Raw genomic sequence first — 21,710 nt, forward strand, 5'->3', positions numbered from 1 at the left:
ACTTGAACCATTAAATATTTAAATCTCTTAAAATAATCCATATTGTAATTCATATAACTTCGGGTTAAATTGAGATTTATATTAATTAATTATTATTCTGATACAATTATAAGTTATGTATTGCTCAACGAATATAATTGTTTATGCTAGAATTTTTCATAACCTACGAAACAACTATAAATCTCTATGCACAATTTATTTCTAATAAAAAGAATTTAATGGCAAGAATATAATCAAATTTAAAGTTTCTTTTCATCTAGATGGAGATGATTTTTTTAACAAAATATTGCTTCTCGAGAGCTATTGAATTGCTAGTTTTGTTTGAAACTTTAACCGTGAAAATATATCCATAGTGAAGACTAATTATTCTGTTTTAATAAAATCATCATTGTAGGTCTTCTAAATGGATCTCAAGACTTGACTCGGATCAATCCGTGTTGTTGGTTAGCGGAAATCACCAACGACAATCAGATCTCGGATCTTAGTTTGTTTGGTTTATTTGCTTGAAAGAAAGAAGAAGAAGATAGAGAGAGAGAGAGAAATTCTTTTTATTTCCAAGAGTTGTTTCTCTTGAGTTGTGAAAGAGTTGTGTTGTGGAGAAATGGGTAGGTAACCTTTTATAGGGTCCCCATTTCTTCAAAACTTACAAAATAAACGTACAAACTAAAAGTACCGAGTACGTACTACACCGACTAAAAGCCAACTAAAACGACATATACAATCCTAAAAACAATATAGAATATTGGCCCTACAATCTCCCTCTAGGATTGAGTATGTTGAGGAACATTCGTCAAGTTCTTTGCTTCGACTTTATTTCTTGAAACTTAGTACTTGTCTTGATTCAGGATCTTGAACCAGATTGGATCTTGAACAGTTCTTTATTTTCCTGTCTTATAGACTTGAATTTTAATCTTATTTTCTGGGAAGGATCGGCAACAGCAAATTTTAGAAACATTAGATGCGGGAAGCTCGACATCTCATTTTCTCTTGTTGACTTTCTTGAGCCGGCTGGTTTCATTCCTTATCTTCAGACACAATCAGTTCATCTTTAGGTTCAACCGCCAACTTTCACGTTCTCGTCTTTTTTTAAGTGCTTCAGCATGTGCAACTCCAAGCAGACTTGATTTTGATCTACCTGCCCATCTACACCTGCACAAAACTTAGAACGAATAAGATTCGTTCACAGACTCTCTCAAGGGTCAAAGAAGAATTTTCCTTTTCAAAACAAGCTCTTGGTTTGAAGTGTTTGCAGAATAACCTGAAATTTTATTTTCAATCTCTCAACTTGTAAATGATTTGTTTAAGTCCCAGGTTTCCAACAAACATTGCATGAACGACCTTGACAACAAAACACATGATTTTGAATAAACAAGGTTTGATAAAATATGTACGAACATAATAAAAACTTAAAATCTTTTTGGCATTTTCATATATTTTAATATTACGAAAATATATACATAATATTTTGAAGTTGAAACTAAAATAAAACAAAATCAAAATAAACAATAAAAGATAGGAGTAAAGATGAAATTAATATTATATATCAATAATATTTACAGAATTTTCTAACGATTTTAATATTTTTGTGAGAAAGATCACAACATTGAATCATATTGATTTACAAAGCCCTAGATCGCGTTTCCATTTTGATATTATTATGTCACAATTTCATCACCGACTGTAGATGTCGTCAATTTGTTAAACCTGAAAAGTGTTTTGATGCTAAAGTGATACATTTAAAGTACAATTAGGCACGGTGCTTATGTGGTCCCTACTTAATCAGACATGTTACTGATTCCATCATATCTCAGGCTTACTTTGTGTTGACATATCACCTCAACTTGACTTAAACCTTTCTTATTTGATCATAGTACCCTTATTAACATACTTAACACCTTATGCTTTATTTTTGCACACTTGACTCAATCTAGAAAGATTAAAAGAAAGCAGAAGATTCAGGGCCTTAACAATCAGGTCTTGTATGACTACAAACAGAGAAAGTCCAAGGCTTGAATCAAAATAAATGAAGAAATAAAGCAGAAGTTAAAATCCTAAGATAAACTCTTTTTCGACTCTTTTTCTTGATTTTTCTTTTGTTTTTCTGTTTTTCTTTTTCGTTTCTTGAGTCTTTTTCTTTTTCTTTTATTTTTCTTTTTCTTTTCTTGGCTCAAAGAAAAATTAAAAATTGACACATATTTCATAAGACAACTGTGATCAGGTAAAGAGAGCCTTGGGTATGACATGTATAATTACATTTTATCCTTCATTGATATGACTTTAACGGAATCATGTAACTGCATCATAAACGTATATCCACTAGTACCGGCAGAAATTTAGGTTTATATCACCTGACACTTACTTGTTTGTCAAGCCTATCTACACATCTGTGAGTGATTTTGTAGACTTTTGATCTACTCTTTTTATGCGCTAGGATCATTGCATACCAATGTACTATCATTTTCCACATGGTAGGATCAATTTCTTAATTGAAAATTTTAAACATCTGACTCCCTCTACGAAGAAGCTCCCTCTAAGCGGGATAATACTTTTTGAATTTTTGAAATTTTTCTTTAATAGGAGTAAAATCTTTTTGTTAAGTCAAATGACTCGTTTTAGTTTTTCTTGAAAGCAAACTGAAAATCTTTTTGGTGAGTTAAACTTAACTCAATTTTCTCCATCTAAAATTGTGATATATTTGAAAAATATTTACAATTTTATATACCAAAAGATAGATAGGTTGTTTTAATCAAAATTGATCATGCCGAACGATTCGACCAGAAATTCAAATCGGGTATGATCGATGGCTTTAGTGTAAAGGTCAGCAAAGTTGTTGTCAGATGGACTATCATAAGCATGCATTATCACATTGTATAACAAAGTTGAAGAGATTCAAACCGAGATCCAACAGCTGATGCTGGATCCATCACTTGAGAGAAGCAGGAGATTGGTTTGAGAAACGCTCGAAAAGTTGTTGTTGAACCATTTAAACAACGCTTCCCTTCCTTGAACTTTGTCCTCCCATGTCGCTTATGAAAGACTCAAATCCGCTATCGAATGGTTTAGCATCAAATAGCAAGGGTTCGTCTCCCATCATAAGCCTGGTGCAATCACTATCTAAGTACCTAATACTATTGATAGTCCTCCTTGATTGACCCCTGCATGCACTAAGCATTCAAATAGACATGGGTTCCCGGGATACTTTTGTCTCGGGAAGGTCAACCGTAAATCGACCAAACTTGATTTTATTTCCTGAAAACCATTTATTTCTTGGTGGAGTCTCACTTGATGAAGAACAATCCTTAGGAATCCAAGCAAAAACTTGTTCCTTGGTTTTGGAAATTTTAGACTTTTCTTTTCTTGATTTTAAAACTTTTTTGGTGAATCCTCAGACTTTACAGTCTTAGGATCCTTTTTGATTTTATCCTTCTTGGTTTTCCTAAAAGGTTTCTTTTTGTGTTTTACTTTATTTACTTTGGATCTCACATCCATTTCACTGGGTTCACTATCAGCTTGATCAGTCCTTGAATCAAGGCTACTAAAAGCTCCTTTTGGGAACTGACTAAGCTGCCTTTGAATATCAAGCTGTTGCTTGAACCAGTGCTTGCAATGTCTTGCAAGGTGAGAAGAGTGACCACACACAAAACAACACTTTCTCCTGGGAGTGCCAAAGAACTCATCTGAACTATAATGTGGTTGGTGTGGTGGGAAAGGTGATCCTTGGAAAGGAACATGATTATAAAACACATTTGTAATATGGATCAACAAAATTTTGTTGATAATGACCATAGTAGTTGTTGTCACAGAAGTTGTATGGCTGAGGATTTCTAAATTGATTGGTTGTTTGAGAAAATGATCGTTTATTTGGTGGAACATATTTACAAGAAGTACTTGTCTTTTCATTTTCAAAAACTTTGCTTTTACTTGAATTATCTTCAGTCTCACAACTTGATGATGAACAACTTGATATGTTCACCTCAACAGGCCTACTTTCGTTGACACATTTTTCAACAAAAGTTTCATCACAAACGGTTTCATAATCACAACTCGTGTCCGTTTCCACCGACCCACTTTCTTCTACACAACCAGCTTCAAAAGATACATTGATGTTAGATTTATCAGATGATTGAACTAGAGCAACAGCTTGTGGTACTGCAGGAACAAATTTCACAGGTTTTGGTATTCTACCAACCCCATATGACATTTCTTCCTCGGGAGAAGTATTATAGCTAAAGTGGGGAAAAATGGTGTAGTTATCATTAAAAGGTGGTGGTACGGCAATGTAATCGTACCCCAGCCCCGCTTTCACTTTAGTACTTCTCTGGGCTCCAATAAGATCATCCAATTTCTCAGATGATGCTTCAAATCTTTCAACTTATTTTTCTTTTTCCCTTTTATCAGAAGCATCAAGTTTCAACTTTTCAATTTCATCTTTTAAATCATTAATTATGTTTTTATAATATATAATGTCATGCTCCTTTTGAAAAATTTTAAGTTTAAGATTTGCCACATCATCACGATGAGTTTCAATCTTCTCAACATAAATCTTGTCAGCCTTTACATATTCAGCATTTAACTCACGAAGTTTTGCATTTTCTTTCAAAACTTCATTCTGATGGTATCTATAATATGTGACCTTGTTAATGCAAGCTTGAGGACATAAATTGTTGTATACCTCATCAGCATGTGATGTGTCGGGAATGATAGGACATGCACGACTGCTTTCACCTGCAGCACTTGTCCCAACTTTATTACTTGTCCCAACTTTATTTTCTTTGGACTGATTGTTCATTTGGAGCTTATCTTCCATTATTTCAAAAGATTTGATGGTAGAAGCCAACTCTGAGAGTGTCATGGTATACAGGTTTGTGGTTTTCTTTATGGTAACAACATTGATGCTCCATGTATAAGGCAGTGAATTCAACAGCTTGTAGTTGATTTCAGAGTTCGTGATGTTGACACTAGCAGCTCTGATTCTTACCATCAACTTTTCAAACCTTTTTACCAAGTTCAACACATTTTCACCTTGACGATGGTTGAACATATTGAATTCTTCTTTCAGCAGAGCCTTCTTGTTTTCTCTAATCTCAGCATTTCCCTCAACTTTTTCAACAAGTGCATCCCACAAACCCTTTGCACTTTTGTGTTCACGTAGAGTTTCAGTAATTTCATTTGAAAGACAAACAGTTAAAGTGAGGTATGCCTTCTTATCTTGCTCTATTAATGTCTTATCATTTTGATCATAATTTTCAACGGCTTTTGCCTGTCCCCCATTTGCAGTGACTACCACAGGAACATGAGGACCTACCTCAAAACATCTCATCAACTCAGAGTCAGTCAACGAAATAAAGTTCATGAACCTCCATTTGAAATCAGCAAAGTTGTCATCTAAGGTCATAAACTTTGGAGGTTTAGTATTGGTTCCCACTTGGTTCTCAAGCAACAAGCACCCCTTCAACAGCTCAGAATCAGTACTAGCCATGGTCACAACAGTCTCAAACACTTAACAGTCCTTAAACAGTTTGATTTTTAACAAAAACAAGAATTTCGCGCGAAACAGTCTCAAGCGAAGCGAAACGTTTTGATGAGACGCGAAGCAGTCTCAAGCGAAGCGAATTTTCTTGATGCTAAGCGAAATGATCTGGTGCAAAGCGAAACAACTTTTAAAACCAGAATTTTTTTTTTTTTGCTACAGTGCCGAGCCGCTACAGTATTTTGCATGAGTTGCTACAGTGTTTTGCATGAGTTGCAACAGTGCATGCAAAATCCCTTTTTTCGCATGAGTTGCTACAGTGCCGAGTTGCTACAGTACCCCCCCCCCCCCCCCGTGCAAAGTGCTACAGTACCTCGGCGATGCGATTGCTATAGTACCCCCCCCCCCCCGGCGATTGCTATAGTACCTCGGAAGCGACTGCTACAGTACCCGATGCAATTTTTTTTTTTTTGAGAATTTAACACCCAAACTTCCAAAAAGTTAAAAAGACTTTAGTCTAAAAATCAATAAATAGGCCTAGATCTAAGTTTTTAAACCGAATCTGAGCTCGGACACAAAAACTTAAAACACTAAAAACTTAGATTTGGTGATTTTCGTGTATTTCCAAGGTGTAAGGGACTCCAAAAGAGATGAGTAACACGAAATCAACCTCAAATCCAACAAAAACTAAGATCAAAATCTGAAAAGTTTGACCCGAAAACCACAAAAAGTCGAGCCGAAAGCTCTGATACCACTTGTAGGTCCTCTAAATGGATCTCAAGACTTGACTCGGATCAATCCGTGTTGTTGGTTAGCGGAAATCACCAACGACACTCGGATCTCGGATCTTAGTTTGTTTGGTTTATTTGCTTGAAAGAAAGAAGAAGAAGATAGAGAGAGAGAAATTCTTTTTATTTCCAAGAGTTGTTTCTCTTGAGTTGTGAAAGAGTTGTGTTGTGGAGAAATGGGTAGGTCTCCAAATATCTTCAAAACTTACAAAATAAACATACAAACTAAACGTACCGAGTATGTACTACACCGACTAAAAGCAAACTAAAACGACATATACAATCCTAAAAACAATATAGAATATTGGCCCTACAATCCTACAATAGAATGCAGGGTGCAATTATTGGACTCAAAGAATCTAACTAAATATATAGTAAATTTGTTCCTAAATTATCCCAATAGTCATGAATATAATCTTGTTAAAAAAGAAAAATCATCTTAATATTCTATATTGGTTTATGATTTTAATAAATGGTGTTGTTCTTACATACTTTATTTGTTTATATATTAGTATGATTATTTGGTTTCTAAAATCTAATCATGCATGATTAATATATGAGATTTGTTGTCATACTACATATATTTGTATATTTGTATTTAAATATGTGGTTAGCCAAATATGCATTTACCCGTTTGATATGCTTGTAACAAACCAAATATATTATTAAATATTGACTGATGCTAAATTTGATTAATAAAAAGAAAGCAAAACTAAGAGTTTTGTTTCCGTGAGGAAAACTTTTATCGTTCTTATTTTTTTATCATGTTTTCTCATGGATTGATTGGTATGATAGAATTTGTTTTCATCAGATATTTGCGGGATTTCTATATACCTAAACTTTGATTTTTATCTTATTTTATGATTTAAAATTTTAAAGCTTTGATTTATGAGGTTATTCTATGGGGATGATTGAACTTATATATAAATTAATTAAGAATATAATATTGAGTATTTATGGAAGTTTTAAAAATCATGTGTTAGTATTCTTGTTACGGATATATTTTAAACATGGGTCTATTTTATTGTTTTGTAATTATTATTTTCAACAGAGTTAGAATAATAGTTTGAGACTCCTAATTAACAAGTGGGGGGTTTAATACCCACTTATTAATCGTGTATACGATGTGTGTTTTCAACTTATCTTTTAATATGCTTTATTATTCCAAGTGGTAGATATTCATTTAGTTATTAATAACTCATTTATATGATGACATATTATAGGGTCATATAACTTTTTGTTATGCAGACCTCTTATTTATATGTGTAATTTATGTATATAGGAGTAGTGAATAGAATAATTAAACGAAATGTATGGCTTATTAAACCAACCAAATGTATGGTTTGTTTATCATTCGCATAAAAGAGTAGAAATATGCTTAACTATGATGTGAAATTTATTGAAGAACCAAAAGATTCTTTCTAGTAATTATACATGTAATATTGCTCTCAAGGGGAATTATTTATTTACCAACTAATGGAGAGTGTGAATCCCTAAATATTATGGAATGAGAAAAGGATACGCATATCCTAACATGACACCATTTAGTGTTTTAAATCGATGCATCGTCTAAATGGTTATCAATTTCACAAAATGAAGTTTGTGTGATTTGTGGCTTAGCTAATGAGATAGCAAGCACAATATTCTAGATTTTCATATTTATTTTGGTAAATCACTATTAATAGACGAATTGATTTTGTTAAGACGATCATCAAACGTCTACAATTAGTTGCAACGTCAATGATAATGATCATGAGAGCAAAAGTTCATGTTTTATTTGGGTATTTATCATTTAACATGCATTCACATCGAGCCAACAAATTATGAGACTTCCTCCCCATTGCAATTGGTTTTTGGTCAGTAACCAAGTATCTTTCATCTAATATTCCGTGTGTTTTATATATTGAAATTAATCCACCACAAGACACAAAGATGAGACCATTAAGGAAGTTGGGAATTTATGTCGGTATTATATATTATCTATGATTAAAGAGTTAGAGCTATTAATGAGATATTTGTTTATGGCGCATTGGTTTTCACTTTAGTGAAGCAACATTCCCAACATTAGGGGGAAATATAAAGCAGTTGGAAAACGAAATTAGTTTGATTATCATTGATCCTCAAATTAAATTATATGAACTAAAAGTTCAAACAATAATTCATGTATAAAGATTAGCGAATCAATTACCAGACGATTCACTGACCAAAACAAAGTGTCTAGCTAAGACACCTATAACAACTGCCTAAGCTCCAATTAATATAAACGTCCCGGAAGGACAACCATACATTGGTAATGACTAGTGAGTCTAAGGCACGCCTGAAGCGTGGTAGACTAGTCGATTCCAAGAATAATGATTCCTCGAAAATTGGAGCAAGTAATAAAGATGGTCAAGTCGAGGTATGGTAAAAAGGTCTCTTGAGAGATCTTAGACATGATGGTTATTGAAAAAACCTTAGGTACCTGAAAACAAAGAGCTCTCAGTAAATTGTATTTTATCATGTCTACTAGATATATATGGAATCAAAATAAAGTCGACGTCGTTATAATTTTGTATATAAGATAGCGCTTGAAAATAATGAGAATCATGATTTAAGATCTGCCTATGAATAAAATATGTTAATGATTGGCCAAAGTGGAAAGACGCAAATATGGCAGAGTTGAATTCTCTAAATAACAGAAAGTTTTTCGGACCAGTAGTCCGTACAACATAACTTGTAAAATGTGTTAGATACGAACGGGTCTTTTATGCAAGTTATGAAAATCAATTTAGTGATATAAGACAAAATTGATGGCACAAGGATTTTGCAAAGATCCATGATTGATTTTGAGGAGACACATTCTCCAATGGTCGAAGCAATTACTTTCTGATACCTAAATAGTCTGATAATACGAAAAGAGAATTGATATGCGTCTAATAAATATTGTGATTCAGTTGATAATGAAAGTTTACATGAAAGTCTATTAAGGATTTGAATTATCAAATCATGTAAATTATGTTCTCGAGAACACTATGACTCATGTTGTATACAGATCCATATTTGAATACGTTATGATTACTTTATATGTTAAATATAGTTGAACTCCTGAAGAGTTCCTAACACGTGAATGCTTAAAATGTTAATTGAAATATCTTAAGGATGTAATTCTTGTGCACCAATAAGCATACATAGAAGAAATTGTACCTAATGATTGTCTTATCTTAATAAACAAAGAATTGTACAATATGGGTTTTGATATATGATATATAAATTGATGTGTCAAATGAGCAAGTTCATGTAGCAAAACTCATGAGGAGTGAATGCACATCAATAATTGGTTAAGATGGAAAGAGTTTTGTGATGGATTGAAAACGCCTAAGCATCGGCATGAAAGCATCAATAAATGTTCTACAAGGTTAAGATATTGCATATGGACCAAATAGTCGGATTCAGCGTGGCACGTACAATCAGGAAATATTTTGATAAGGAGGGAGATAAGTTGGACGTCATTAGCCATGCTTTTATCAAAATTTTACTCTTAAAAGTTCATATAATCACAGTTTACAGTGATGATGTATACATCATCGAGAGAAGCTGCAGAACTTTTAGAATGAGAATTTTGAAATACCTTGACATGATGCGATTATTACTCGACCTGTAGTTCGAGTATATGTGTAATTATATGTTTACCAATCCAAAGTACATCTAAAGATGTTGAGACATTTTACCGAAGACAAGATTCATTCTTTGAGTACGTTAAAGGATGTCCAACAATGCACTCTAATATCATTTCCTACCTGAATATGAACTATTATTAGTTCCGAAATACCACAATTAAATGCATAAGTGCATTATATCATATTGTTAGCTATAAGTGATTATTTTTTTTATATATTTATCAGCACGTGTCCGGCTAAGAGACATCGGAATGGGTTCAAACATATATTTCAGGTATGAAAGATATGTGTTTATATTTTACTAACTCATCAAAACAAGTTTTGTTAGTCTTGTCATGCAGAGAAACACAACAGGGTATCAATACAATAGTATATGGTTACAAGATGACACAAAAGAAGGTTTCACGTGAAGGGACGAAGATCATGCAACATTGTTCAACTTAACAATTCGTATGTCAAGGGACGAAGACACAAATGATTAAGTAAAAGTTTTGAAGCTTTCACAGAAGATTGATATTTACCATTTTAACGAATATATAAATTAGGGGGAGACAATACGCGCTGCACTCTTTTTCCCTTAGCTATGGTTTTGTCCCACTGGCTTTTCCTAGCAAGGTTTTTAACGAGGCAGCATCCCGAAGCGTATGAAGTTGATAACCAAGGGGGAGTGTTATGAATAATAATTATTATGGTTATCAACACCTAAAATAGATTTGGCTTCTTCTTCAAGTTTTCTCATCCCTATATAATATTCTATTGTATCTCATTATATTCTACACATAATTAATGAAATCTTCATCTTTCTCCCTACATGTCTTTCTCTTATTGTTTGGCTATTAGGCTAGTTTCACAACAATAAGAGTAAATGTTGTTATTTTCTAACCACAAAACTTGTTTTTTCCTGTCCCACATCAAGTAAACTGGAAGCACTGATGGTGCTTATAAGTTATATTAGAAGAGAATCCAGTAGAAGCTTCTTAAAACAAAAATGGCCCATTGGCAGAATATTATAATAGCTTGTTGGTTATTGGTCAATTAAAATTTGACTTAAATAGGCATAACCAGCAGTGCAGTCAGGTTTAAAAAACACTGTTATGATTATATCCAAAATCTGATTTCTAATACTTTATACAACTTGACCACTCAAAGCCTCCAACAATCCTTTTTTAACTATTTACTACCTTGGAACCTGAAGTTTGCCCATTTAGCTGAAGTTTGCCCCTTTAGCTTATTTTCTATAAGTTTGATAACACCTAGCCTGCCAAATTATCAATAAGCCCCAAAACTAAGATGTTAGAAAAGAAGACAAGACAGGTGGTAGGTGCTTACTAATAGAAAAGAAAATAATGTTTTTAAGTTTGTGTTTTTTTATGTATTACTTTTGCAGGCCCATGTATTCTGACATATGGGCTTAGTTCTCCAACCATTATTTATCTCAAATAAGAGGGGCTACAAACTTGGTAAGATTAGTAAAAGGTCTTACTTCCTGCATACACCGAGTATGGAATGAGTTTGGTGATTAGTTATGCATGTCCACAACTTATAGGCCTCTTAGCACTCATAAACAAATCATGACATCTGGCAGTTCCAAATCCTAGGTTTAGTCTACTTATGATCAATCCATCTTTGATTTGAGTGAATTTTTGGAAGCAATGACTACACAAGAAAAAAAAATTACTGTTAGTATTAAATTCATCAACCTGCACGCCATGATGATTAACTTATTTGACAATTTCAGATCAGTTTGGATTTATTGAATTGATATTCTAATAAAGTGTAACTCGGATCAAGTAATAGATAACTGAATTCAGTTGACGCCAATTCAAATCAAATATTGTCAAAAAACTAAAATATCAAATGTAAACAGAGAGAGAAAATAGAATTTCTATTCTCAGCAACTGCACAGATATATAATGAAAATCCCAGTCCGGTTAACATATGGGTTTAACTAGCATTGGTAAATGGTAATACAAATTAAGACATCAAGTAATCAAAGGGGATTCTTTAGCACTATTTTTTGCACTTTTTTGAAGTAACAATGTACTCATATTGAATAATACTTACATTGGTTTGTTGGATGAATGCAAGCAATATCATTCTGGTAGTTTAAAAAATAGGAGAACTTCCTGTGTTTATTCTGATGCAGGGGATATGAGAGATGCGGGACCAATAGGAGGAGCCTCTTCTACGACACCTTCCTTCTAGACGTGGGCAGTCATCGATATTTAACCTCAAAAGTGCAGGCAGCAGAAATTCTGGTAGATCCCTGATATTTGGGCAATCATTTAAAGAGAGATGTTGGAAGGAGATGAGGTGTCGGAGTCCCACTGAGAGTGATTTTAGTTTCTTAAACCCAGATATCTGAAGAGAAGAAAGAGATGAAGGAATAAGACATGACAACTGATTACTACTGCTCACACCATCTTCTCCTGACAGATCGCCAAATAACCTTAGGTTGGCAAGTGAGGTTGGGAAATTCTGTGGGCCCCACTCTAAGATGGGCTTCTTCAAACCCCCTATTGCAAGGTTATGTAATTTTGGAGGCCAAAATCCACGAGGAAAGGAAGCGTCTATACATGGGCATTTGGCTATTACCAAATCTGTTAACGAGGTGAGATTAGGCAATTCATGGTCCGGAAACGACTCTAAATTTGGACATTTGTCTATTGCCAAAGAGGTGAGATGGATGAAGTGACTCAATTCAATGACGGTTGTCAGATTCGGCCAATCAATTAACAATGCATATTGAAGCATTGGCATGCTTTGTTTATTGATAAACACGCTACTGTTATCTCCTCCTAACTCCTTGTCTAACAGTTTGTCACATGAATAAATGAAGAGAGACTTGAGCTTCTGCCCTTTTGTTGGGAATGAAACTGATGTAATTGAAGGACAAAAAGAGATCTGCAAGAACTCAATGTTATTTGGACACCTGCAATGCTCCATACTATCACATTTTAATATCTCTAACGTCCTTAGAGTTGTTATGAGGTTGCTCCCACAATCCTCTTCCTCTGTTGTCTCTCCTAATCTCACCAACTTTTGACAATTCCTGACTTTCAGGTATCTTATTTCATTACAGTCATGTAAGATTAATTCTTCAACTTCCCGAAGGTACTCCATAACACCATTCCACACCACATCATTAAGCCCTAGAACGGATACTATTTTCAACTTGCGGACTGATGAAGCTGCTTGAACGACCCTTCTCAGCACACCACTATCACAGTCTTGTATTTCTAAATCATTTAATGAAGGTAGTTCCGTAAGTGACACTTCAGCCAGAACTGGACAGTTATTAATAACAAGTTTTTGAAGGCATGGAAATGACGCAGCCCCAGTATCGGTTGACCATACTTCCAACCTCTTCATGTTTTTTATTTCAAGAATTTTAAGTGAGGGGAATGGAAGATCAGTCCCAGTTAAATCCGAACCCACATTTTTTATATCATCCATGCCTTCAATAAACAACTCCTTAAGTGACGGTAACTGCCCAAGTGGTGGTACAGATGTACAGGTTTTACAGCCATGTATAGACACATTAATCAAATGAAGAAAGGACGGGATCCCCAACCCAATTAGGAAACTCTAGACCCCCATATGACACTATTCCAAGTTTTGTCAAACTATCATTACAAGGCTTCAACGCACCCATGACCTCCTTTTCAAGAATTTTTTTTCGAGAGCCATCAAATACGTCACTCCATTCTAGCTCTAACTCGGTTAGCCTCTTTTGCGATAAGTTTGCCTCCTGTGCATGCATTGCCATTTCCACTTTGTCCAACCCCTAACATGAGTCTTCCCGTGAAGATTTGTGAAGTCTTTAAGCTCTTTAATCGCAAGGCCATCTCGTCCAATAATGATCTTGGAGAGAGTTTGTAAGCTTTTCAAGCTGTCAATCCCTAAGGGCATCTTATTCAAAAGCGGAGTACCCCTAATGTCCAAATGCCGCAAGTTTTTGAGCCTTGAAAAGTTGTTGGGCTACTTATGTAATATGATGCATTCATAAAGGATTAATGACTGTAAATTGTAAAGATTACTGACATTTTCTGGTAAATTTGTGATTGAGGTCCGAGATAAGTTAAGATACCGCAAGTGCTTCAAAATGCCAATGGTTTGTGGTACCTCATATATAAAAGAACCACTCAAACATAGAACCCTTAATAATGGTAATTTGGGAAGCAAGTCAACTAAAATCTTACTAGATACGTTGACATAGTCCCAACTATCTTCCGTTTCAATTGACACTGCTAAGAATGTTCTCAAACTTTTAGCTCCTTCCAATGCCTTGAACTTCGAGTAAGCTACATATTCCTCACGAACAAATGACATATGGTGGTACTTTTCCAAACCTTCCTTCCTAACATCCATCACCATCCCATTGTCTACTCTTAGAAAGAATTCTCCAGCGACAGATGTGGCTAAGTCATTTAGCAAATCATGCATCATGAATAACGATTTGTCATCAGGTGCATGTTGAAACAACGACCTTGAGAACAACTCTTCAAAATATTCAACACCTAATCGTTCCATTGACTTGCTTGATGATGGCTGGTTCAGATAACCTTCCGCCATCCAAAGTAAAATTAAATCGTCTTTGTCAAACATATAGTCCTTGGGGAACAAGGAGCAGTATGCAAACAACTGTTTCAAACAGGAAGAAAGGTCATGATAGCTTAGTCTAAGAGCCGGTATAACCTTAGATTTTTCTCCTAACCTCCAAATCTCGCTATTCAACAGCTCCTTCCACTCTTCTTCTTCTTTGTTCTTTGTCCTCAATAACCTTCCAAGTACTGTTAAAGCTAAAGGCAAGCCATCACATTTTTTCACGATGCCTTCACCATGTGGTCTGAGCATTGGATGTGAATCAAAGTTAATTTCACCCAACGCATGTTGAGCAAATAAAGACATCACATCGTCATGTGATAGAGTCTGCAGGTGGTTTAGATGATTGTAACCCATCTTTTTGAGCAGTTGCTCCTTTCGAGTTGTCATTATAATTTTACTTCCGGGAATACACTCATGAAATGGGCTCACTAGTGTCTCCCAGTCTTCATAACTTTCACTCCAAACATCATCTAGTACAATTAAAAATCGTTTTTCCTTGAGTTGATTTTAAGATCTACTTGAAGTAGATTTAAATCTGTGAATTCCTTGTTTTCCCCCCTTTACAGATTGCAAGATCACTTTGCTTATATTAAATATATCAAACTGATCAGACACACAAACCCAGGCCTTGAGTTTGAAGTGCTTCTTAACTTCCTCATCATCGTACAAAAGTCTAGCTAGAGTGGTTTTGCCTAACCCGCCCATACCAACTATGGGCACGATGCTAAAGTTCTGATCACATGATGGCCCGTCCTCAAATAGCGTCACGAGCAATTCCTTCTTTTCTTTTTGCCGGCCAACAATACCGGATGTATCTACCAAAGAGGTCTGATAACTTCTTTTTGGCTTTTCACCTTTTACAATCAAACCTAGACGCGCATTTTCGTTTAACAGGTCTTCAAATTTGGTTGTAATATCAACTAACTTGTGATGCATCCTCTGACTTAGTGATAAATTTGTGAAACAAGTTGGAGCAAGCCTTCTTACCTTGCTGGTGATGGCTCCAGATTGCTGGCCTAACTCACGGCGCATAGCTTCAGTTGCTAGGTGATCAAGTACATCATCAATGTCATAAGCCAGATGTTGGAGACCATTGAGCCACTGCTTAACAGCTTCATCAGTAATTTCCTTCTGAGAAGCATCATTAAGCAGAGACTGGATCTGGGTCAGTGTCTTCTCAAGCTTGTTGAGCTCTGAATGAATTCCTTGGGACCGAACATATGTCTTGACGGCTTCAGAGGCCAGCTTCTGTAAAACAGATTTCAGGAGTTCAATGGCAATGATTTCAGACATTGTTAGTTTAATCTGTGGTGATTGGTGATGAAGGAAACTCTGTATAACAAAGATATATGTTAATGGAATTATAAGGGTATGGAAGGAAAGACAGGGTTTCAGAGGCTGCTGTTTATAGTTCCTTTAGCCAATGATTTGGTACCATCCATGAACTTGCCCATATATGTTTTAATTAATTTCTCTTTTTACAATATTATCTTAAAATAACTCTCTTGTAGCTAATAATAAATATAATAAGTTATATTCAAATATAACATAATTACAAATTTAATAGCATGTTAAAAATACTATCATATTTTTTACATAATTTCAAATGAAATTCGATAATTAGACACCATGCATATAGCTAAACATATATAGCACACGCAACACACTAAAATAAGTATTACTTTTATCACTTTCAAAGACACATAAGCTGATAATCTTTTATTAACAAATCATTTTTAATAAAATTAATTATAGTTTTTAATTAATAATAATAATAATAATAACAATTGTAATATTTTATTTTAATGATAAAGAAGGGTGGCCAGCCTAGCTTCCTTATCCTGGAGCCACCATATTGGAAAAATAAAACAAAACAAAAAACAAGTTGAAGCTGCATTATTGAAAAAGGACATCTAACTTACACCCACGGTCTACACTGAAGCAGGCTTTGTTGATGGATTATAAAAAGAATAAGAATGATTATTGTATTTTATTATTATAATGATCATTTATATAAATAATAAGATGTGTGTTATAATATACAAGTATGATATATGAATACACACATGTACCAGAATGGCACTATGTAAGCACATTGCGCCTCGTGTACGAAAAGCTTGTGCTTAACGCCTCAGTTATAGACCATATTGCTTTTGTGGTGCTTCTGGCCTTTTTAAAACCAGCCAATATTATTTGTGCAGGATAATCTATTATCAGGATTCATAAGAAATAGAAGTAACTAATTTAGGATTTATTTCATTAATACAACTAAATTACTTGCACAACTAGATTGGCTCTCAGTCACATTTTCCCACTAGTCATTTACTAGCAACTTGCTCAATAATATTCAAGTGGACCTTGTTTGTTTCACACTAGTCATTTTACTAGCAACTTGTTCAGGACATATTATTAATGGGCCTGATTTGTGTTTAACAGCTAATGAACTAATCTTATGCATATCAGATCAAAACCCGAAGCATAGACCCTATTTCATAAATAGAAAACACACCTGAATCGAGAGTATGCTACATGGTGATGAACCTATTGAGATTTCTCTTTGTTTCGAGCCATGGTAAAATCGAACTGCACACAGACACTAGCTTGATTGTGTTAACGTTGAAGGCAAAATCTTCCGTGCATATGTGTAACTATCATTCTTAGTCCTCAATCTTCTACCTTTTTGCACTTTCCTTCCATCACTTTTTGTACATAAGTGAATTAGTTTGTATTAATTTATGATACAGTAAAAAACCTAGAATGCATGTGAGACAAAGATGAAAAATGACATTACACACAGATGTTCTGTCACAATTTCATTTACCTTTTTTTGTCATTCACTCGTGAATTTGTTGTCTATTAGCTTCAGTAGTTGTTGTTGTTGTTGTTGTTGTTGTTATTATTATTATAAGCATGTTTGTGTGACGATATTACTTAGCTAAACAATAATATATATTTCTAAAAGAAGAATCAAGAAGCAAGCATAAAGCAAATAAGATTCTGTCATGGCCTGATTATCACATCGGATCTTAGCAGGTCAATATTTCAGTTTGACTAGTAATCATGCTGCCAGATCCTCCATGAAGCGCATTAGTACTTAATATCTAAATGGCTTTCTTACTCTATATCTTTAAAAGCATACGGAAACAACAAATCGTAAAAGAAATTCAAATTTCATAGGGACAATAAGATTAAAGAAGGATATTACTTATATCCAACAAAGCACTCTATTTGTCTCCAAAAACATAACAGCAAAAGCGCATTTATTTACAAACTACAATGAGCTAACAATGCTCTCATTGGTCAAGTTATTAAGCAGCAGGTGGCCTGAGCTCATGATCATGAGACGTATCACACGTCGATTGAGGTATATACTGCCACATTGGAATGTAACCGTATCCTGGAAAAACGGGCATCTTGTGTGCCCCAGCCTGAAATGCAGCCGGATGCGGTGCCATGTATCCAGGTGGTGGAATGTTATTGGCCATGGCTTTGACCTGCTGCTCAATTTTTGCTTTTACCGCCTTTAAAACAAGTTTCTCTTCTCGAAGCTCGTTCTTCTCTGCCTATCGTTAGAAATTAATTAAAAAAACATTAAGAAAGTTCGTTTGCTGTCAATTAATACTAACCTTTAATGTTTTAATTTCTTCTGATAGTTTATCATTCATTTCTTTGAAATCCTGTGATTCAGATTTGAGCTGATTCAGCACTCGGATAGCATCTCCAAGAATAGCTAACTTATCAGTAGTGACGGGTCGATCGGGTTCCAAAGTAGAGCTTAATTCTATGAACCTGTGAAAAGAAATAATAATATTTCATCAATAAAACCATATCATGAATCATTTTATTATATAAGAGAATGGAAATCAACTTGATTATTTTCATCGACTTAGTGATCAATTATCAATATATACACAAATATAAATCAAAACTGCGGGAATAAATCCAAAGAAATAAGCTATCATCAAACCTAGTTAAGACTATCTAAATATAAAATAAGAGTTACAATATTTGAATTTGAATTATTTCTTTGGAGGGAGAATATTATCTCTAAAATATATTATTGTTAAAGCATATACCGAGTATAAAAAAGACCAGATAACGATTATTTCTTGTACTTGGGTTGTTGATTTACACGCTGGCTAGACTTAAATTCTGATTCTAAGATCTAGAGATGACAAAATGGGTGGTTTGTTAAAAGGTTAAAGCGGCCAACTTTTCAGTTTTGGCCCAAAACCATAACAATAACCGAACTTTGGGTTAACCACAAAATGATAACCAATCGGTTATGGTTAATCTGTTTTACATGTTGATTTGATTCAGTTATGAGTCAGTTAACCATGAACTAGATTTGGTCAGGATATGTTTGGGCTTGACTAAAAACAGCCCAAAACAATGTGATTCCCCTGAAAGTTTGGGCATTTAACGTTTTAACCACTTAATAAATTGCTATTAGACATTTGGGCTTGAATAATTTGAGTTGCCATTTTAAATTCGTATATATTGGGTCGGTTCCGTTAACCGTGGTTTAGCTAAATCTCGACTCAGGTTGGTTTTGTTGGAGATGGAAATATGATCAACCATAACCGACCCACTAATTTAGGTTTTAAGAAAAAACAACTCTAAACCGACCAATCGGTTCCTGGTTAGGTTCGATTATATCAGTTCAGTTCATCAGTTAATTGGGTTATTGGTTGGTTAATTCAGTTTTATGCACACCCCTACAGGTCAGTGAGGTTGGGTTGACCAAAAAGACTATTTTTACAAAACAAAATAAATGTTTTTAAAACCAGTCAGTGTCAAAATATGATTAAAAACTTCTTATTTGACTAATAAACAACGCTTTCAAATAAAATGATTTAGTAGGTTTTGTGCAAAGGAATACGCTCTGTGTGACTTTCAACTCATTTACTTCTAAGTAGCTTCTTTAAATTAGAGATACAATACAACACGCATATACTCATTTATAAGTAAATTAGTCAACTTTGCCCCCTCTACAAAACACATTTTTGTTAGTCTATGCTTTCAAGCACCTCAAGAAATAGACTAACTAAATATAAATAGTCTATGCTTTGCCTCTCGCGGCATGCTTTATTCTCGGCCTTGCTGCATGAGCTACCACGTCCCCTGTTAAGTAAACAAACAGTATGAAACAATTTAACATCAAATAATTACAATAACAGAGAAAAAGAAGAAACTGGCTTTTATACATGATATAAACAAAACCTCAAATATGCAGTTGCAAAATAATGTGATAATTTGGAAAAATGATCACATGCTAACATAGCAATTGTTTGAGTCATGAGTTTAACTATATGATTAAATACCTTTTCCTTGAACATTCTTTCTCCGCACTCTCCTTCTCCGGTAGTGCAAGCGAACCGTCAATCGTGACCGCAGCACTGCAATAGCATACCAGCATTTAATCAAACACTTGGTGTTCATACATATTACCCTAATTAACCCAGCTAAGAATCTCAATAAATAAGCATACAACCAACTGTCACCTACAATATCCAAGATTTTACTATCATATACACATATTAACACCTGCAAAATCCTCAATTTGGCAATTCACAATTTGCACTCACTCAACAACAATTCAACCTTAGAATCTGAACCCAGAAATCAAATACCTATATCTGCATTAAAAAAAAAAAAGAATTAATTACCTCTGTTCAGCCCAGTAAAGATCAGTGGATGCGACGTCGTTAATTAGATCATTGTAATCGATTAAATCCCAATTAGTATAATCAAAAGGATCCATTTTTATGTTGAATTTTTCTGCTGATTTTTGCAATTAAACAAAAAAGTTGGAATAAATGATATTTGGCCGGTGGCATGTTGATTTATTATCCAATGGGGATATGCCACGTAGAATGTGTAGTCGCATAAGTTATGGTAGTGATCTAATTGTCTAAATTGGGATTTGGGTGACAAGTAAAATGATATAAAAGTTTTGAAGATAATGTATTTTGTGCGTTTGTTGATTACTTAAGTTTGACCACAAGTTGAAATGTTGAATGTGAATGTTAGCTACCATGTGATCAATTTAGGGTATGATTGGCAAGGAGTTTTTATAAGCTTTTAGGAGCTTTAAGCTTTTTCTTATAATCTAAAAGCTTCAAGCTCCAACTAATAGCGTTTAGAATGAACTACAAGCTTTTAGTATTTTAATTACTTAAATAACCTTTCAAAATAATTAAATTTAATATTATTTTTTTTAGTTATGCCTATTTTGGTCATTTATACATTTTATTAAAAGCTTCAGCTACTCTGCCAAACACTTAAATATATCTATTAGCTACAGCTACCAACTACCAGCTTCCAGCTACCAGTCACCAGCTTCTAGCTACCAGCCACCAGCTAGTTTTGCCAAACATACCCCTAGTGTTAGCTATCAAGTTGAAACTTGACTCTGTGTTCTCGAGTTAACATAATGAAAGAAAAGGAAGTTTTTTTTCCTTTCCATTTGTTTCTTTTTCCTTTATGGCTTTATGCATCCAAATCATCTTTTCTTTCCTTTTAATTCTTTTCAAATTGGAAAGAAAGATTTTACCTTCTAAAACCTCATATTTTCCTTCCATTTCTTTTCTTTCTCTTCTTAAATGAAACTAGGGAACACAAGTTTTTAACTTTCCATTCCTTTCTTTCAAAAAAAAAGAAAGAAAGAAAAAACTTGAGAACACACGCTAAAAGTGATGTTGCCCCAACAGAATGACAAAGTAAAAGTGTGGATCTACAGGGTGTTTCTACTCTGGTAGGTCTAGGAAATAGTAGTTTTATAGTCGGTTAAACAGCTTTAAATGTTGTTTTATGTAAGGTGACTAAATATAAGAAGACGTGTCTTGACAACCAATATGAATTTATTCATTTTGCTTTTGACACTTTTATTTTCCTCGTGCCTGAAGCTGTGAAGTTACTTAGCCGAGTTTAACGGGTCATGCATAGTAATGTTATGACTCTAAGATCAGCTAATGTAGCTTTTAAAAAACCTGGGTTTCGCAATTCGAAATGGATAGCGGCACAGCTTGTTACCCGTTTGCATTCTATTTCGATGTAATCACTACTCATCATAAAATTAATTAAATAAAAAATTGGTAATTATAAATTAACGTAGTAAAAATGATTTTAGTGGCAAAGGTTTCTAGCCTAGTTTTAAGCAGAACAACACCATGCTAGTCCAGAGCA

General features: G+C 34.3%; 1 protein-coding gene and 1 pseudogene across 1 annotated transcript; both read right to left on the bottom strand.

Moving 5' to 3' along the window:
• Nucleotides 1–12,020: 12,020 nt before the first annotated feature.
• LOC143566674 (putative disease resistance RPP13-like protein 1) lies at nucleotides 12,021–16,147 on the bottom strand (annotated as a pseudogene).
• A 1,523-nt stretch (nucleotides 16,148–17,670) lies between these two features.
• Nucleotides 17,671–20,286, bottom strand: LOC143566651 (transcription factor bHLH104-like). Its single transcript, XM_077053291.1, has 5 exons — nucleotides 20,192–20,286; nucleotides 19,847–19,921; nucleotides 19,575–19,646; nucleotides 18,149–18,317; nucleotides 17,671–18,085 (listed from the first exon to the last, which is right to left on the bottom strand). The coding sequence occupies exons 1-5, from the start codon at nucleotides 20,284–20,286 to the stop codon at nucleotides 17,831–17,833; spliced, it is 666 nt and encodes a 221-aa protein (XP_076909406.1). The 3' UTR covers nucleotides 17,671–17,830.
• Nucleotides 20,287–21,710: the final 1,424 nt, after the last annotated feature.

This window comes from Bidens hawaiensis, unplaced genomic scaffold (genome assembly GCF_021521415.1).
Source record: "Bidens hawaiensis isolate Kalapana, Puna unplaced genomic scaffold, B.hawaiensis_p1.1 tig00023035_1, whole genome shotgun sequence".
In the NCBI taxonomy this organism is placed as follows: domain Eukaryota; kingdom Viridiplantae; phylum Streptophyta; class Magnoliopsida; order Asterales; family Asteraceae; genus Bidens; species Bidens hawaiensis.